The sequence below is a fragment of the Gorilla gorilla genome, chromosome 4 (assembly GCF_029281585.2).
Source record: "Gorilla gorilla gorilla isolate KB3781 chromosome 4, NHGRI_mGorGor1-v2.1_pri, whole genome shotgun sequence".
NCBI classification, from domain to species: domain Eukaryota; kingdom Metazoa; phylum Chordata; class Mammalia; order Primates; family Hominidae; genus Gorilla; species Gorilla gorilla.
This window is the reverse complement of record NC_073228.2, coordinates 175,726,247-175,744,507: the sequence shown is the minus strand read 5'-3', so window position 1 is coordinate 175,744,507 and position 18,261 is coordinate 175,726,247. Positions and strand designations below refer to the sequence as shown.

The 18,261-nt window shown below is 39.1% G+C and overlaps 1 protein-coding gene across 9 annotated transcripts in view; it reads left to right on the top strand.

Moving 5' to 3' along the window:
- FBXW11 (F-box and WD repeat domain containing 11) overlaps window positions 1-18,261 on the top strand; it is a 147,538-nt gene that overhangs the window by 70,350 nt on the left and 58,927 nt on the right. The window contains exon 1 of one of the 9 annotated variants that reach the window (XM_055387365.2): window positions 10,674-10,988. The exons of the other annotated variants lie outside the window; for them this stretch is intronic. Coding sequence (XP_055243340.1) covers window positions 10,905-10,988 — 84 coding nt within the window. The 5' untranslated portion in view covers window positions 10,674-10,904. Of the gene's footprint in view, window positions 1-10,673; window positions 10,989-18,261 lie in introns of those variants that run through there. 9 annotated transcript variants of the gene reach the window in all.

The following is an 18,261-nucleotide window of genomic DNA, read 5'->3' as shown; positions in this document are numbered from 1 at the left end:
CCTGCCTCAGCCTCTCAAGTAGCTGATATTACAGGTTCCTGCCACCACGCCCCACTAATTTTTTTGTATTTTTAGTAGAGATGAGGTTTCACTATGTTGGCCAGGCTGGTCTTAAACTCCTGACCTCATGATCCACCTGCCTCAGCTTCCCAAAGTGCTGGGATTACAGGCGTGAGCCACTGCGCGTGGCCTATCTTTGCTTATTTTTTACACAAAAGGTAGTATACAGTATATATTCTTTTGCACTTTGCCTTTTCACCTAAAGGTGTATACTGAAAGTTATTCTATATCAGTCAACAGGGGCCTTCCTTGTTCTTTCTTATGGCTGCATGGTACTCTGTTGTGTTCATATGCCATAGTTTATTCAGCCAGTGTCTTTCGTATGAGCATGTAGGTTGTTTCCATTTTTTTTTGAAATTACAAACAATGACTGAATAACCTTGTATATATGTATTTTCATATTGTTACTGAATTAGTGTATCTTCAGGGAGAATTCCTGTAAGTGGAATTGCTGATCAAAAAGTAAATGCACAATTAGTTTTGTTAAATATTAACAAATTTTCTTCCAAAAGGGTTGTGACACATTTGCCTTCCCACCAGAAATACACAAGAGCACCTATTTCCTCACTGTTTCATTGACTGAATGTGTTATCACTTCTACATATTTGCCAATATGTTAAGTGAGAAATGTGTAGCTTTAATTTGCATCTCTTTAATTATGAGTAAATCTGAACATCTTTTCCTATTTAAGGGTCATGTTATGTTTTTTGAAAATCTGTTTATGGCCAGGTGCAGTGGCTCACGCCTGTAACCGCAGTGATTTGGGAGGCTGAGGCTGGGGGATTGCCTGAGCCCAGGAATTCAAGACCAGCCTGGGCAACATAGGGAGACCCTGTCTCTACAAAATATAAAAATAAATTACCTGGGCATGGTGGCATGCATGTGCCTTTGGTCCCAGCTCCATGGGAAGCTGAGGTGGGAGGATAACTTGAGTCTGGAAGAATGAGGCTGTAGTGAGCTATGATCGTGCCACTGCACTTCAGGCTCGGCGACAGAGTGAGACTGTCTCAAAACAAAACAAAGTTTGATTATGACTTTTCCTCATTTTCTTATTGGGATTTTGGTGTTTTTTTTTACTTCCCTCAATTTAAAGAAATTTTTAGGGATATTAGTTCTTTCATTTGTGACATAGGCTGCAAATATTTTTTTCCAGTTTGTCATTTAAGGTTTAGTTTATGGTAGTTAATAAAAATGCTGTGCAAAAGTTTAAAATTTTTATCTAGTTTAAATTTTCCTTTTTTTTTTTTTGTTTTTTTTGAGACAAGGTCTCATTCTGTCACCTAGGTTGGAGTACAGTGGCACAATCATGGTTCACTGCAGCTTCAACCTCCCAGGTTCAAGTGATCCTCTTACCTCAGCCCCCTGTGTAGCTGGGACTACAGGCGTGTGCCACCATGCCTGGCTAATTTTTGTATTTTTTAGTAGAGGCGGGGTTTCACCATGTTGGTCAGGCTGGTCTTGAACTCCTGAGCTCAAATGATCTACCCACCTTGGCCTCCCAAAATGCTGGGATTACAGGTGTGAGCCACTGCATCTGGCCCCCACTGCGTTTTTATAAATAAAGTTTTATTGGAGCACAGCCACACTCATTCACTTACATATCATCTGTGGCTGCTTTCATCCTATAACAGAAGAGTTGAGTAGTTGTGACAAAATCAATGAGTCCTGCAAAGCTCAAAATATTTACATCTGACCCTTTACAGAAAAAGCTTGCCAACCCTACTCTGGAGTATTTGTGTATTCATGTGCTATGAAAGTATCTTGCTTTTCAGTAGAGAGGCTTATTTATGGTGTATTTTGATGTCTGGTAGGACTGATTCCCCACTTTTCTTTTTTTTTGTATTTTTTACTGAATACTCATGTAAGTTTGCTTTTGAATATGAACTTGAGTATCATTTTGTCTAGCTCCGTAAAGAATTTTCTTGTGGGGTTATTGGGGAAATGTTAAACTTATAAATTAGGGAGAACTGTCATCTTTCGAATTTGAGTTCTCTTATCCAACAATAGTTATGAAGAAAAGAATAGAGAAACCTGTCAAAGAATTAAATCAGAAAAATGTATCAGGTCACTGTGGATTCACAGAGAATTCTACCAGACCTTTAAAGAACAAATGGGCCAGAAGCTCTATAAATTGTTCCATAACATTGATTGAAGGAATTGTTCTTCTTTTTCTAGGAATTACTTTTAGTTTTATTATCTTTTGATCAGAGGCTCTTATTTTCTAATTTTTCTTTTTTATTGAACTTATTTCTTTGTGATCTGATATATGATAAGCTTTCAGAAATTTTTCACACGTGCTGGAAAAGCAAGTTTAGTCTGTGTAAACAGGTTATCATATCCTGTAAGACCTGCCTGCCTTACTGATGCTTATGAATTTTTATTTTTTGTTTTCTTGAGCTGTCTTGTAGTGAGAGTAGTGTGTATAGTGTATTTATATCCATGTCTCTCTGCATTTCTTTTAGTTTCTGTTCATGATGTGCTTTCTTTGCTCTTTTATTTTTGAAATTTCTTTTTATAGAGAGGTTTGTATTTTTGTTAGTTTTAATTATAATTTTTGTAATGCCTCTATTTCCTGTTTTTTTTGTTTGTTTTTTTTTTTTTTTTTTTTTTTTGTGAGACAGGCTCTCACTGTGTTGCCCAGGCTGGAGTGCAGTAGCATGATCATAATTCAGTGTAGCCTCAAACTCCTGGGCTCAAGTGATCGGGGCCGCCAGCCTCAGCCTACCAAGGCACTGGGACTACAGGTGCGGGCTACCACATCTGGCTAATTTTTAAATTTTTTTAAGAGATGGGTCTTGCTGTGTTGCCTAGCTGGTCTTGATCTCCTTGGCTCATGGGATCCTCCCATCTTGCCTTCCCAAAGTGTTGGGATTACAGGCATGAGCTACTGCACCTGGCCTGCAGTTTTAAAGTTGTGTTATTTCTTTGTCTGAATATGACATGTGATTCTTCTGTTATCTTCAGACTTGTTTTATTCTTTTTTTTTTTTTTTTGAGATGGAGTCTAGCTCTGCGGCCCAGGCTAGAGTGCAGTGGCACAATCTTGGCTCACTGCAACCTCTGCCTCCCAGGTTCAAGCAATTCTCCTATGTCAGCCTCCCGAGTAGCTGGGACTACAGGCACCCGCCACCATGCCTGGCTAATTTTTGTATTTTTAGTAGAGATGGGGGTTCACCATATTGGTCAGGCTGGTCTCAAACTCCTGACCTCAGGTGATCAGCCCACCTTGGCCTCCCAAAGTGCTGAGATTACAGGTGCGAGCCACAACACTTGGCTCAGACTTGTTTATTCTTAGAGCCATGATTGTTTTAAATGTTTACCATTAATTTTTTTGACAATTTTTTGCATCATCTCAGGATTACTCAAGGAAACCTTTACCCTTTATTTTCTAAAATTTTGGAAGATGCTGCTCCACTGATGCCTTGCTTGGTGTGTTGTTTCAGGAAGTTTGATGCCAATCCAATTAATGCTCTTTCTCTGTAAAGGTTTCTTCTTAAATTAAAAAAAAAATTTGGGGTGGGGATTGAAAACATTTTTTCTTTATTTTTAAAGTCTAACAGTTGTCTTAGGATATCTCTTGGAGTTTATTGCTGTGGGCCAGTTTCCCCTGTTACCTGGAGCCCCTTTCAACATGTAGTTCAGGTTTCCTTTTATCTCTGGAAAGCTTTTTGAATTATCGTTTTTTTTCTTTTTAAATAACAGCTCTATTGAGACATAACTCAAATATTGTAAATTTACACATTTAAAGTGTACAATTCAGTGATTTTTAGTATAGTCACACAGTTGTATAACCAGTGCCACAGTCAGTTTAGAACATTTCTATCACCACCAAAAGAAACACGCTACCGGCTGGGCGCGGTGGCTCACGCCTGTAATCCCAGCACTTTGGGAGGCCGAGATGGGCAGATCACGAGGTCAGGAGATCAAGACCGTCCTGGCTAACACGGTAAAACCCTGTCTCTACTAAAAATACAAAAACAAAATTAGCCAGGCGTGGTGGCAGGCGCCTGTAGTCCCAGCTGCTCGGGAGTCTGAGGCGGGAGAATGGCATGAACCCAGGAGGCGGAGCTTGCAGTGAGATCAAGCCACAGCACTCCAGCCTGGGCTACAGAGCAGACTTCGTCTCAAAAACAAAACAAAAAACAAACAAAAAAAAACCACTGTACCCTTAGGCTGTCATTCCCTATATCCCTCACCCATCCAACCCTAGGAACCACTTGGATTATAGTTTTAAAGGTTATTTTTATTTTATTTTTTTCTTTAGAAACTCCAATTATATATAGGTTGGATCTCCTTTGTTTTCCATGTTAACTACTTTCTCACTGCCCATATTGCTTATTTCTTCATCTCATTTTTATTCTCTTGGGTTGTTTTCTTGCTTTTCTTCAATGTTTCCTAATAATTTTCAATTTTTTTTTTTTTTTTTTTTTTTTGAGACAGGGTCACACTCTGTCGCCCAGGCTGGAGTAGGGTGGCGCTATCTTGGCTCACTGCAACCTCTGCCTCCTGGGTTCAAGCAATTCTTGTGCCTCAGCCTCCCAAGTAGCTGTAACTTCAGGTGTGCACCACCACGCCTGGCTAATTTTTGTATTTTTAGTGGAGTTGGGGTTTCACCGTTTTACCCAGGCTGGTCTTGAACCCTGGCCTCAATTGATCTGCATGCCTCGGCCCCAAAAGTGCTGGGATTGCAGGCATGAGGCAATGTGCCCAACCTACATTTTCAAATTTTTAAAATTTTCATTTGCTGTATCTATTTTGGGGGCATTTTAATGTATTCTTGTTTGTTATCATTTTGTTTTTATTTTTTGAGTTAGGTCAATTCTTATTACATTTCCTCTGGTTTTTGGTACATTTCTGTCTTAAGTTTTCAATTTCTGATTCAGTGTTTCAGAGTGTTTTTAAGTAACATCACATGCCTGTTTGATCGTATTTAAATCAGTTTGCAGTAGCTCTTTTCAACCAGGTTTCTCAAACAGTATGTGCTTATGCACTAAGGCATACATTGTATATAATGAATTAATGTCTCTCATACATGACAGGAATGGTATTATCTATGTACCATCCTTAGGGAAATTAAGAAAACTGTCTGCAAAATTACTCTCATAAGGGCTTCATGATCTCACAGAACCTTAGTTAAGAAAGGCTTGTTTGGGATGTTGTTTAGTTCTCTCTGTTTTTCCCTCCTTCCCTTACTCCCTGCCTCTTCTTTTATATGTAGGAGTTTAATGAACTTTTCCCTGTATAGTTTTTTTTTAAATAGATGAAAATTGCATGTGTCTCTACATTTTTTTGAGACAGGCCTGGCAGTTTGAGGTAGTTTAAGTTGACAAGATTCCTAGCTTAAGAGCATTCCTTATCAAAGTATTATTTCTTTACTACATGGCTTCCTTTGTAGGATGAGCAGGTGATGGTGGGAGGAAAGGCTTTGTATCCTTTGGATGTTATTAAAAATTCTTTTCTTGCAGGATCCTAGAATACTTCCTCCTGGGATTCTAGGATCCCTTCTACCCACATACACACACAACCTCTTATAATGTGGGCATCCCATACCACAGGGATACATTTGATGCAATGGATGAGCCTACGTTGACACACCATTATCACCCGAAGTCCATAGCTTATATTAGGATTTATTCTTGGTGTTGTACATTCTTTGGGTTTGGACAGATATAATAACATGTTTCCATCATTGCAGTATCATACAGAATAGTTTCACTGCCCTAAGAATTCTATGTGTGCTTCCTATCCATCCTTCCTGACAATCACTAATTGTTTTAATGTCTCCATAGTTTTGCCTTTCCTAGAATGTCATCTAGTTGGATCACACGGCGTGTAGCCTTTTCATATTGGCTTCTTTCACTTAGTAATAGATGTTTAAGTTTCCACCAGGTTTTTTGATGACTTGATGCCTCATTTCATTGGATGACATTCAATTGTCTGGATTTACCACACTTTTTTTTTTTTTTTTTTGAGAGAAGGTTTTGCTTTGTTTCCCAGGCTGGAGTGCAATGGTGTGATTGTGGCTCACTGAAGCCTCAACCTCCTGGGCTTAAGCAATCCTCCCACCTCAGCCTCACAAGTAGCTGGAACAACAACAGGTGCATTCTACCTTGCCTGACTAAATTTTTTTTTTTTTTTTTTGGTAGAGGCAGAGTCTCCCTATGTTGTTCAGGCTGGTCTCAAGTCCTGGGCTGGAGAGTCTCCTGCCTTGGCCTCCCAAAGTGCTGGGATTACATGCATGAGCCACTGTGCCTGGCCCTACCACAGTTTATTCATTCACCTATTGAAGAACATTTTGGCTGCTTCCAAGTTTTAGCAGTTATGTGTAACTGCTGCTATAAACAGCCACGTGCAGGTTTTTCTGTGGATATTAGTTTTGACTTCATTTGGACAAGTAAAAAAGAGGATGAATATTAGATTGTTGGGCAAGAGTATATATAGTTTTGTAAGAAACTGCCAAATTGTCTTCCAAAGTGACTGCACCAGAGTAGGGTGAATATAGTTACAAAAATGTGTTGTACTTTGGTGATGGGAACCCTAAATACCTTGACTTCATCACTACACATTATATATATGTAACAGAATTTCACATGTACCCCATACATTTGTACAAATTAAAAAAAATAAAGTGGCCTTACTATTTGATATTTCTACCAACAATGAATAAGAGTTCCTATAGCTCCACATCTTCTCCAGCATTTCATGGTGTTTGCATTTTGGATTTTGGCCATGCTGATAGATGTGTTGCAGTATTTTGTTTTAATTTGTATTTACCTGATGACTTATGAAGAGATGCTCCATATTCCATGTTTATTTGTCATCTGTATATCTTTTCTGGTAAAGTGACTGTTAAGGTTTTTGGCCCATTTTAAAAATTGTGTTGTTTACTTTTTTCTTGTTGAGTTTGAAGAATTGTTTCTAGGCCAGGCATGGTGGCTCATGCCTATAATCCCAGCACTTTGGGAGGCTGAGGCAGATGGATTAGTTGAGCCCAGAAGTTCGAGACCAGCTTGGGCAACATGGCAAGACCTCATCTCCACAAAATATACAAAAATTAGCCACGTATGGTGGCGTACCCCTGTGGTCCCAGCTACTCTGGAGGCTGAGGTGGGAGGATCACTTGAGCCTGGGAGGTTGAGGCTGCAGTGAGTGGTGATTGCATCACTGCACTGCATTGTGGGTGACAGAGTGAGACCCTGTTAGAGAGAGAGAGAGAGAGAGAGAGAGAGAGAGAAATTGTTTCTATATTTTGGATAACAGTCCTTTGTCGTATATGTTTTTTGCAAATATTTTCTCTGAGTTTGTGGCATATTTTTTCAATTCTCTTGACAGTGTCTCTCAGAGATTTTTATTTTTAATGAAGTCCAGCTTAATAATTCTTCATGGATTGTGCCTTTGATATGTCTAAGAAAGTAATCAACAAACCTAAGATCATCTAGATTTTCTCCTATGTTATCTTTTAGGAGTTTTATAGCTTTCCATTTTCCATTTAGGCTTGTAATCTGTTTTCAGTTAATTTTTGTGAAATGTGTAAGCTGAGTGTCTAGATTCATTTTTTTTGCATATAGATGTCCATTTGTTGGTGAGACTCTTCATCGTATTGACTTTGCTCCACAGTCAAAGATGAGTTGACTATATTTGTGCGGGTCTGTTATATGGGCCCTCAGTTCTATTCCATTGACCTAGCTCCGTATTCTGTTGCCAGTACCACACTTTCACTTTCGTGAATACTGTAGTTTTATAGTGCCTTTTGAAGTCAGACAGTATCATTCCTTGAACTTTGTTCTCCTTCAGTTGTGTTTGTTATTATTTATTTATTTTGAATTATTTATTTTTTTTAGCCTCTCCATGTAAACCTTAGAGTCATTTCAATATCCACAAAGTAACTTGCTGGATTCTGATAGAGATTGTATTGAATCTATAGATCCAGCTGGGAAGAACTGATGTCTTGACCTTATTGAATCTTCCTTTCCATGAACATGGAATATCTCTTCATTAATTTAGTTCTTTGATTTCCTTCATCAGGGTTTTCTAGTTTTCCTTACAGATATCTTGTGTATATTGTTAGATTTATACCTAATTATATCTATAGGTGTTTATGTAAATGGTAATATGTTTTTAATTTCACATTTCATTTGTTCATTGCTGGTATATAGGAAAGTGATTGACTTTTTGTATATAAACTGTGTATACTGCAGATCTGCCGTAATCACTTATGAGTTCCAGGGGCTGTTTTGTTAATTCTTTCAGTTTTTCTACATAGACAGTCATGTCACCTGTGAACCAAAACAGTTTTATTTCTTTCTTCTCAATCTGTATATTTTTTATTTCCTTTCCTTGTCTTATTGCATTAGCTAGAACTTAGAGGAAGATGTTGAAAACCAGTGTTGAGAGGGAACATTCTTACCTTGTTCCTGATTTTAGCGGGAAGGTGTCAACTTTTTCACTAATACGTATGATGTTAGCTGTAGGTTTTTTGCAGGTGTTCTTTATCACGTTGAGGAAATTCTCCTATTTGCCTTTTGTTTGTACACTCTTTTCTCCTAAAAACTGATCTTTTGAAGACTGCCTTTTTGCATCTTGCATCCTCTTTATCTGTAATCAACTCTGAACTAGCAGGACACTTTTTAAGTATTTTCATACATAATGTGATTTTATGTCAATCTTTTATCTGCTGCTTGTTTCTTTCTTTTTTTATTCTGCACAGTTTTCCTGAACTGCCCTTGATCTTCATGAAGATTTATGGCTGGAGCATAAGGATGTACTAGGATTTAATTTTCTACTTATGTTCTGTGCCTTTTAGTTATACTGAGAGCTTGAGCTTTACGTAGCTTCATTTTTTTGTCAGTCTTTGCATCCTGTGAATTCACTAATATCCCATCACTTTTATTTTTTTATTTTTATTTTTATGTTTTATTTTTGAGACAGCGTCTCGCTCTCTTGCCTAGGCTGGAGCACAGTGGTGCGATCTTGGCTCTCTGCAACCTCCGCCTCCCAGGTTCATGCCATTCTCCTGCCTCAGCCTCCCGAGTAGCTGGGACTACAGGCGCCTGCCACCATGCCCGGCTATTTTTTTTGTATTTTTAGTAGAGATGGGGTTTCACCATGTTAGCCAGGATGGTCTCGATCTCCTGACCTCGTGATCTGCCCACCTCGGCCTCCCAAAGTGCTGGGATTACAGGCGTGAGCCACCACGCCCGGCCATCCCATCACTTTTATTTTGTAGATTCAGCAGGATTTTCTAGTTAGACAGTCATACCATCTACATTCTTTTTGTTATTTATGTTTTTATTTCTTTTTCTTGCTCTGTTGCATTGACTATAGTGAAACTTGCGAATTTTCAATTTTTTAAATTATTGATTGGTTTATTATTTTTTTTTTTTTGAGACAGGTCTCACTCTGTCACCCAGGCTGGAGTGCAGTGGTGTGATCTCGGCTCACTGTAACCTCCTCCTTGAGGGTTCAAGTGATTCTTGTGCCTCAGCTCCTGAGTAGCTGGAATTAGAGGCACGTGCCACCACGCTGGCTCTTTTTTTTTTATATTTTTAGTAGAGACGGGGTTTTACCATGTTACCAGGCTGGTCTTGAACCCCTGACCTCAAATGATCCACCCACCTTGGCCTCCTAAAGTGCTGGGATTACAGACTTGAGCCACTGCCCAGCCTATTTTTTATTTTTTTTTTAGATGGAGCTTGCTCTGTCACCCAGGCTGGAGTGCAGTGGCACGACCTCAGCTCACTGCAGCCTCCATCTCCCAGGTTCAAGTGATTCTCCTGCCTCTGCTTCCCAAGTAGCTGGGATTACAGGCACATGCCACTATGCCCAGCTAATTTTTGTATTTTTAGTAGAGACGGGGGTTGACTGCATTGGCCAGGCTGGTCTTGAACTCCTGACCTCAAGTGATCTGCCTGCCTTGGCCTCCCAAAGTGCTGGGATTACAGGTGTGAGCCACTGTGCCCGGCTCAAATTCACAAATTTGAATTCACACTAGAAGTGTGAATGGATATTCTAGCTTTGTCCTTCAGGACAAGGGGAAAATGTTCCATCTTTAAACATTAAGTATGATGATGTTTCATTATATGACCTTTATCATATTGAGGAAGTTATCTGAGTGTTTTTAATCATGAATAGATGTTGAGTATTGTCAAATGCTTGAAATGCACCGATTACAATCTTCCATTCTGTCCCGTTGGTCTATACATATGTCTTCTTGCTAGTTCCACAGTTTTGGTTACAATTAGCTTTGTAGTAAATTTTGAAACCAGCTTTTCAAAGCTGATTGAATTCCAGTTCAATTCTTGTGTTTCAAGATTATTTTGTCTGTTCTGAGTCCCTTGAGATTGCTAATGAATTTTATGGTTGATTTTGCTACTTATGCAAAAAGCATCGTTGGGTTTTTTTAGGGATTGCATTAAATCTGTAGATAGTTTTGGGTGGTACGAAGATCTTAATATTAAGTCTTGCAATCCATGAACATGAATTGTGTTTTCTATTATTTGTCTCTTTGATTTTTTCTGCAATATTTTATACTTTTAGTCATATTTTCTATAAATTTAAAGAAAAGAAATTAATGTATATGCACTCTCATTTTTACTATTTTTCTTTTCAGTTATGTCTTCATTCCGTTACTATACCCAAGTTTTCTTTTCTTTTTGTCTGAAGAACTTTAACGTTTCTTGTAGTGAAGGTTTGAGAATTAGATCAGAGTCCTGGAAGCCAAGTGAATGAAGTATATCAAGAAGATGGAAGTGCTCAACCTTGCTGATTGGTGAAGAAATAGGAGGAATAAGAATTGACCCTTAGATTTAATAACTTGTAGTATGAAGTCTTTTCTGATGAAAACAAATGATTATTAGTCAAGGAATTCGCAAAGGAAATTCAGTTCAGCCATCCTTTTGGATCTCATGGATTTCTAAATTTGACCAAGAGGTAATTGTCAGAGTAGGCATGAAGGTTCATTACAGTGTTGTGTTTAATAGTAAAAAATGTAATGTTTGTTACTACTTGTATTGAATAAGGAAATTATGGGATGAAGTGAACTGTAGCCCTTAAAAATGAAAACGTAGAACTACAATGATGTGGAAAGATGTGCATGACACATGGAAAAAACAGTTAACCGAAGAGCATGTTTTAAACAATTTTCACTTACATATATGCAGTTTTCAGTCTGTGTACCACAATGGTCCAGTGGTCATCCCTAGGTGGCAGTATTTTTGGTTGATTTTTCCTTTTTAAAAAAACTTCATTTGTGTATTTTATTTTGTGATGTGCCTGTGGAAGTCTTTTGCTCATTTAAAAATTTAGTATGTGTGTGATTGTGATTTTTCCTTGATTTGAAGTGAGTTAAAAAAAATTCTGTGTGTATTGCCACTCTTTTCTTGCTCTGTAGGTTGCCTTTTTTCTTCTACATCTAGTTCCTTTGAAAGAATTGAGGTATATTGTGGTATATTTTGCATATCACAAAACTAATCCACATATGTAGTCCAGTGATGCATCATCACCATAAATTAGTTTTCAAACATTTTCAATCTCTGAATGTTTTCAATGAACAGAAATTATTTTAATATAGTCTGATTTATTACATTGTTCTTTGTGGTTAGCAGTTGTGTATTGTTTAAAAAAGTTTTGCCTATTCCCAGGTCTTGAGGATGTCCTATGGCTTCTTCTAAAAGCTTTACTGCTTTGTCTTTTACACTTAGATCTTCAGTCTATCTAGAATGGATTTTTTTTTGTGTGTTTCTTTGTATGCATGTGAGAGGGTAGGGCCCAAAATATGTTAAGAATATCTAGTTGATAGAGTCTTTTATTTAAAAGACCATTCTTTTCCCACTGCACTGAAGTGTGTAGCTAATATTTGTCATCAATAGATATTTATTATACCTCTGTACTTAAGTAGTATGCTGGGAATTATTCTAAGTGCTAAGGATACAGATTGAATAAAACAACCAAATATCTCTGCCCTATGGAAGTTAAATTTGACTAAAGGAGCCTCTGTTAGTCAGTTCTCACACTGATATAAAGAAATACCTGAGACTGGGTAATTGATAAGTAAATGGGGTTTAATTGGCTCATGGTTCTGCAGGCTATGTAGGAAGCATGGCAGCGTCTGCTTGGCTTCAATTATGGCAGAAGGCGAAGGGGAAGCGGGCACTTCGTGTGGCCGGAGCAGGAGGAAGAGAGAGTGGTGAGGTGCTACTTTTAAACAATCAGGTCTCGTGAGAACTCACTCACTCATGCCACGACAGCACCAAGGGAGATGGTGTTAAACCATGAGAAACCGCTCCCATGATTCAGTCACCTCCCACCAGGCCTCACCTTCAACAGTGGGGATTACAATTTGACAAGAGGTTTGGGTGGGGACACAGATCCAAACTGTGTCAGAGCCCTGCTTGGGTGCCAGGATTATCTCTTAAAATTTTCTCACTTACTCTGCCAGGGAGGCCCTGTTTTCACCTCAGTTTTGTGGATGAGGACATAGGCACAGAGAGGTCAAGTGGAATACAGCACTGCTGGACCTTTCAGTAAGAGTTTCTGTTTCCCTAGACCACAGCATATATATCTGGGGTCTTGGTGTGAATCTTTTACTTACTTTTTAAAGTTTAACTTCAAAATCACTTTTCCTTGCTGTTAAAAAGATACATGTCTACTTTAAGGAAAATTTAGGTAGGATAAGTAAGCAAAAATCAAATAAAAATTACAGAGATAATATTGTAAGCACATGGTTGCTTTTGTAAATAAATAGTAAAATAAATTTTATTTGTAAAGATGAGATTGTACAGATATATTTTGACTTGCTTTTTTCCCCACTTAAAATAGTTTAGGCCTTTTCCCCTATCATTGTTCTTCTGAAATAGTGTTTCCCTGACTTTGGGCAGTTTGAGTACAAAGCTCACAATTTTTGACATGTCTGCACACCATTTGTTCTTTCACCTGCTGACCATGTTTTAAAAATCTACTTTTTAAAGTAAATCAGAAAAGGGAACTGTAATCACTACATGACTGGAAAATCAGTGGTGCTTACTGGCGTAGATTAGTGTAAAAGTAAATACCATTAAAAAACCCCAACCTGGGCAACATACTGAGATCTTGTCTCCATAAAAGAAAAATAAAAAAATTAGCCAGGCACGGTGGCATGCACCTGTGGTCCCAGCTACTTGGGAGGCTGAGGCTGGAAGATTGCTTGAGCTCAGGAGACTGAGGCTGTAGTGAACCGTGATCATGCCACTGCACTATAGCCTGAGTGACAGGACAAGACTTTGTCTCAAACAAAACAAAACAAAACGAAAAACCAAAAACCCATATGACATTTTAGCCAGATACTGTTTTTTTTTGTTTTGTTTTGTTTTGTTTTACAGAAAATTGAACAGTGGCCTGGCTCTTTTTGTTAAAAACAGGTGATGGCAGATATTAGAGAGATGTGAAAATATCTTTTGATGAAATTAGAATTGAAAGCAAACTGAAAAGGTAGTAACTTTTGCAGTATGGGATTTATTATACTCTGCTAACCTTTACCAGGGTTTTTCAGGGGTTTTCAAAGTAAGAAATGAAATTTATGTTTATACCTAGTGTGTATGTGGTAATTTTTATATATATGCATGTGATGCAGGATTTTTTCTGTGCTGCTTCGCCAGCTGGAGACTTTGCAGCTGGCAGTGCCCATGCCCAGGGCCTCGCTCCACCCTGGGCTTGCTGTTGGAGGTATCTTGCCCACTCGGCCTGGTGGGCTGCTCTTAGCGCCCTGGCCCTGATCCCGCACTCAGTCTGTGCCGGGGCCAGGCGTGCTGTAGCCTGCTTCTGCCTTGGGCACTGGCATCTAGACAAGGGGGAATGCGGTGGCACTTGAAACTTTTGGAGACACCAGCATCCGCGTGACCCCAAAGAGGGTGTTACAGCATGTCGCAACTCTGGCTCCGGGAGTGGCGAGGTCTGGGGCCCCAGAAGGGTTGTAGCTCTTCTCTCCTCTCCGCAGCACTACCAATCAGCGGGGGTGGGGGGGGGGTGGGACGTGTTTCAGCCCACTTATGTTACAGCTCATTTAATACTGTTGCCCTGCTCTGGCCCGCGGCTCCTGGGCTGGCCTGGCCCCGTGGCTGCTTCCTGTCATGTGGGGCGGCTGCCTGGCACCGGCAGAGGGCGGAGGGCTACAGTATTACAGTGTTTTACCTACCCATGTTTGGTAGGTCCTGAGTTCTTGTCCCGCATCCAAGAAGAATGAGGTTATGCTCACAACTGGAGGGTGAGCAGGGCAGAAAGTTTTATTGAGCGACGAAACAGTTCTCAGCGGAGAGGGCACTCAAAATGGGCATAGTCCCCCAGTGTGGCTGAGTTCAGGGTTTTTAATAGTCACAGAATGGGAGAGGTGCGGGCAGGAAGTAGCATTGGAAAAGGCAATGTTTGATTAAAAAGCATTATCCAGAAAGAAACAATTGGGAAAGAGCTGGCAAACAGGAATAGAAATTCTCACTCTGGGTCGTGGGCTTCATCCAGAACCAGCAGCCTTGTCTTCAGGCTTCAGGCTGTTTTTAGCTTGAAGGTGGGGTTTTGGCTGGGTGCAGTGGCTCATTCCTGTAATCCCAGCACTTTGGGAGGCCGAGGTGGGTGGATCACGAGGTCAGGAGTTCAAGACCAGCCTGGCCAACATGGTGAAACTCCATCTCTACTAAAAATACAAAAATAGTTGGGTGTCGTGGCAGGTGCCTGTAGTCCCAGCTACTCGGGAGGCTGAGGCAGGGAATTGCTTGAACCCAGGAGGCGGAGGTTGCAGTGAGCTGAGATCGTGCCACAGCACACCAGCCTGGGCAACAGAGCAAGACTCTGTCTCAAAAAAAAAAAGGTGGGGTTTCACCGCGGACCCTCCCCTGTCTGCCTAGGATTTTGTCTGCCTTCTGCTGCTATCACTTGTGTATGTGTTATGTCTGTATAGTCAGGAAAATTGCCGCCATTTTTAATTGTAAGATATTGATTATAAGAAACATCTCTTTCAGAGACGTTAAAATGTGAAAAAAAATGCATCTTAGAATTGATGAAGTAGAGGATATAATATGTGCTCTATTCTATTTCAGTTTTTTTAAAAATGCTGGTTATCCCTTAAATTGATATTTAAAATCAGTAAAGACAAATTTTAAATGAAAATGTACAAGGTAAAATAAAACCTAGGTGTGGAAGAATATCTTTATGACATTAGAAGAAAAAAGATTTCTTGAGCAAGATGACAGAAAGCATAAATAAGAAAGGAAACAATTGACAAATTAAACTTCATTAAAATTTATTACTTCTGTTTATCAAAAGACACCATTAAGAGAATGAAAAGTTAAGCCACAGATTGAGAGAAGACCTTTGTAATAATATATTTGAGAAAGGAGTTCATTCTAGAATATATATAGAATTTCTAGAAATCAGTAAGAAAAAGTCTAACTAAAAATTGATTAAAAGCTTTGTTATCCAGGCTGGGTGTGGTGACTCAGCCTGTAATCCCAGCACTTTGGGAGGCTGAGGCGGGCAGATCATTTGAGGCCAGGAGTTCGAGACTAGCCTGGCCAACATGACGAAACCCCATCTCTATTAAAAATACAAAATTAGCCGGGCATGGTGGTGCACGCCTGTAGTCCCAGCTACATGGGAGGCTGAGGCACGAGTATTGCTTGAACCGCAGAGGCAGAGGTTGCAGTGAGCTGGGATTGTGCCACTGCACTCCAGCCTGGGCAGCAGAGTATGACTCTGTCACACACACACACGCACACACACACGGTTGGTGATGACAAAAAAGAAGAAAAACATTCGTCTACATTCATTCTTTAAGATATTTTTAGTATCATTTCTTGTCGTATAATGTCAATAACAATGAAATACTTGTTACAAATTTGAGTGGAGCTACAGTTTAGATTAATTAGAAGAGAACTTACTGTATTATAATAATCCATATAACAAATTTCAACCAAACTCCTAATGGATTTAAAATTTATTAGTGGTTTACATTTTTATGAGATGGCAGAAAGAAAATAACTGGTATATTCCTATACTTTAGTGTTTGTCCGGAGAGGGGAGAAGATTTCCAGTCAAGCTGTTTGATGGTGGTTGTGTTAATGTATGTGCACATATGGCCTTCTTCCTTCTGAATTGCCTTGTTTGTTTGAGAGATAGGAACGGCTATTTTAGACAAACTTATCTCTTCTTTTTCAAAATGAATACTTCTGGCTTTCTAGTGATTTTAATTCCCAGCAATGTGTTGGCAAGATTTGGGTTTTAGGGGCCTACGTGTAGGTAACAAGAACAATGAAAAGGTGTTTGGTTTGCCTTTACCAGTCATTGTTCTATGTATTTATCTTTGGAATTTATAGCAAGTAATAATTGGCGGAATATATTTAGATTTTTCTACTTGGCCTCATCTTAAATATGTAATAATCTGTTCCTGATTTCTAACTATATTTGGAATTTTCTTCTGTGACCTATATCAGTTTTTACAAAATGCTCCATGGAAAATTGAGAATAATATGTAGTCTCTTATTGGGTAGAAAGTTTGAGATATATCTAGTAAATCAAGCCCCTCCCTCTCTCCCTCCCTTGTTTGTTTGTTTCCAACTTTTCCCCTTTATGTACTGTTGCTTGGTGTGGTGACTTACCTGTAATCCCAGTGACTTGGGAAGCTGAGACAGGAGGATCACTTGAGCCTGGGAGTTTGAGATAAGCTTTTGCAACATAGCAAGACCCTGTCTCTAAAAAATTTTAAAAAATTAGTTGGGTGTTATGGTGTGAGCCTGTAGTCCTAGCTACTCAGGAGGCTGAGGTGGGAAGATTGCTTGAGCCCAGGAGTTCGAGGTTGTAGTGAGCTGTGATCATGCCTCTGTACTTCAGCCTGGGTGACAAAGTGGAACCCTGACTCTTAAAAAGCACTCTTCTTTTTGAATTTTGCTTTTCAGAGATTTAAAATGTAAATATTGCTCTCCTTGCAATAAAGACCCTTGCTTTCCTTTTAATTTGAATTTTTCTATGTTTTTGCTCATTTCTTTTAGCCTTTTTTATATGAATTTGTTATTTTGCTTACCTTTGTGTGTAGGGGGTCTCCTCAATTCAGCTTTGTTTTATTAAAACATTCTGGTTGCAGTCTATTAAATTGATTTCATAGGCCAAAACCAGCAGTTGGAAAACACCTAAGACACATTTTTCTGTGTGGAAAGTACATTGATTTCTGAGTAGAACAGGCTTAGGTCTGAATCCTGTGTCTCTCATTTACTAGCTGTGTGACTCTTAACTGTTAATTACTTAACGCAGAATTTGCAGCATTTTTAAAGCAGGAAATTGATTCCTCATATAATTCTCAAAGTAGAGAGTTTTCCAATTGAAATATATTCTGTGTCAGTTCGTGGCTCCTATGTTAAACATATATCACTGCTAAGAGCCTGTTGTACCTATACATAAACTAAATGAAACTGGAGGCTAGGTCATTGGAACCAGCCTACCACTTCCGTTGATTGGTATGAAAGAGAGAAGGGGGAATGTACAGAAGAGATTCTAGGATTATTGAAGTGCTCTGAAGAAAGAATGAATTCTAGGTGGTAGCTGAGATTCCATAGCAGACACAGTATTGCTGTACTAAATTACCGAGTTGATGAAAACATCTTGACAAGTTTTCAAGTCACAATATTGTGGGATTTTTTTTGTTTGTTTGTTTTAGAATGATGATGCAATGGGGTACACTTTCTCAGGTTTTGTTTGGTTTTATATAGAATTCAGTTTCAGAAATGTAATTTACATCTGGGCTACCTAGAATGCATTCGTTTCCCAGGGTGAAGACTTTTTGCATTGGGGTCGCCATGTTCATGAAAATGCACAGATAAAAAGGAAAGTTACTTTTGCTAATCTGTTTATCATATTAAAAAAACACACTATATGTATTTTCAGTTATTTTTTATTTTGTTTATTAGTATTATTGCTTTTTTATAGAGATGGAGCTTGCTCTGTTGCCCGGGCTGGAGTGCATTGGCATGATCTTAGCTTATTGAAGCCTCAAACTTCTGAGATCCTCTCGCCTTGGCCTCCTGAATAGTTACGAGGCTTGGCTTATTTTTAAATTTTTTTTAAGAGATAGAGTCTCACTGTGTTGTGCAGGATGGTCTCAAACTCCTCGCCTCAGGCAGTCCTCCTCCCTCGGCCTCCAAAGTGCTGGGATTTACAGGAGTAAATCCACTGTGCCCAGCCCTTCAGG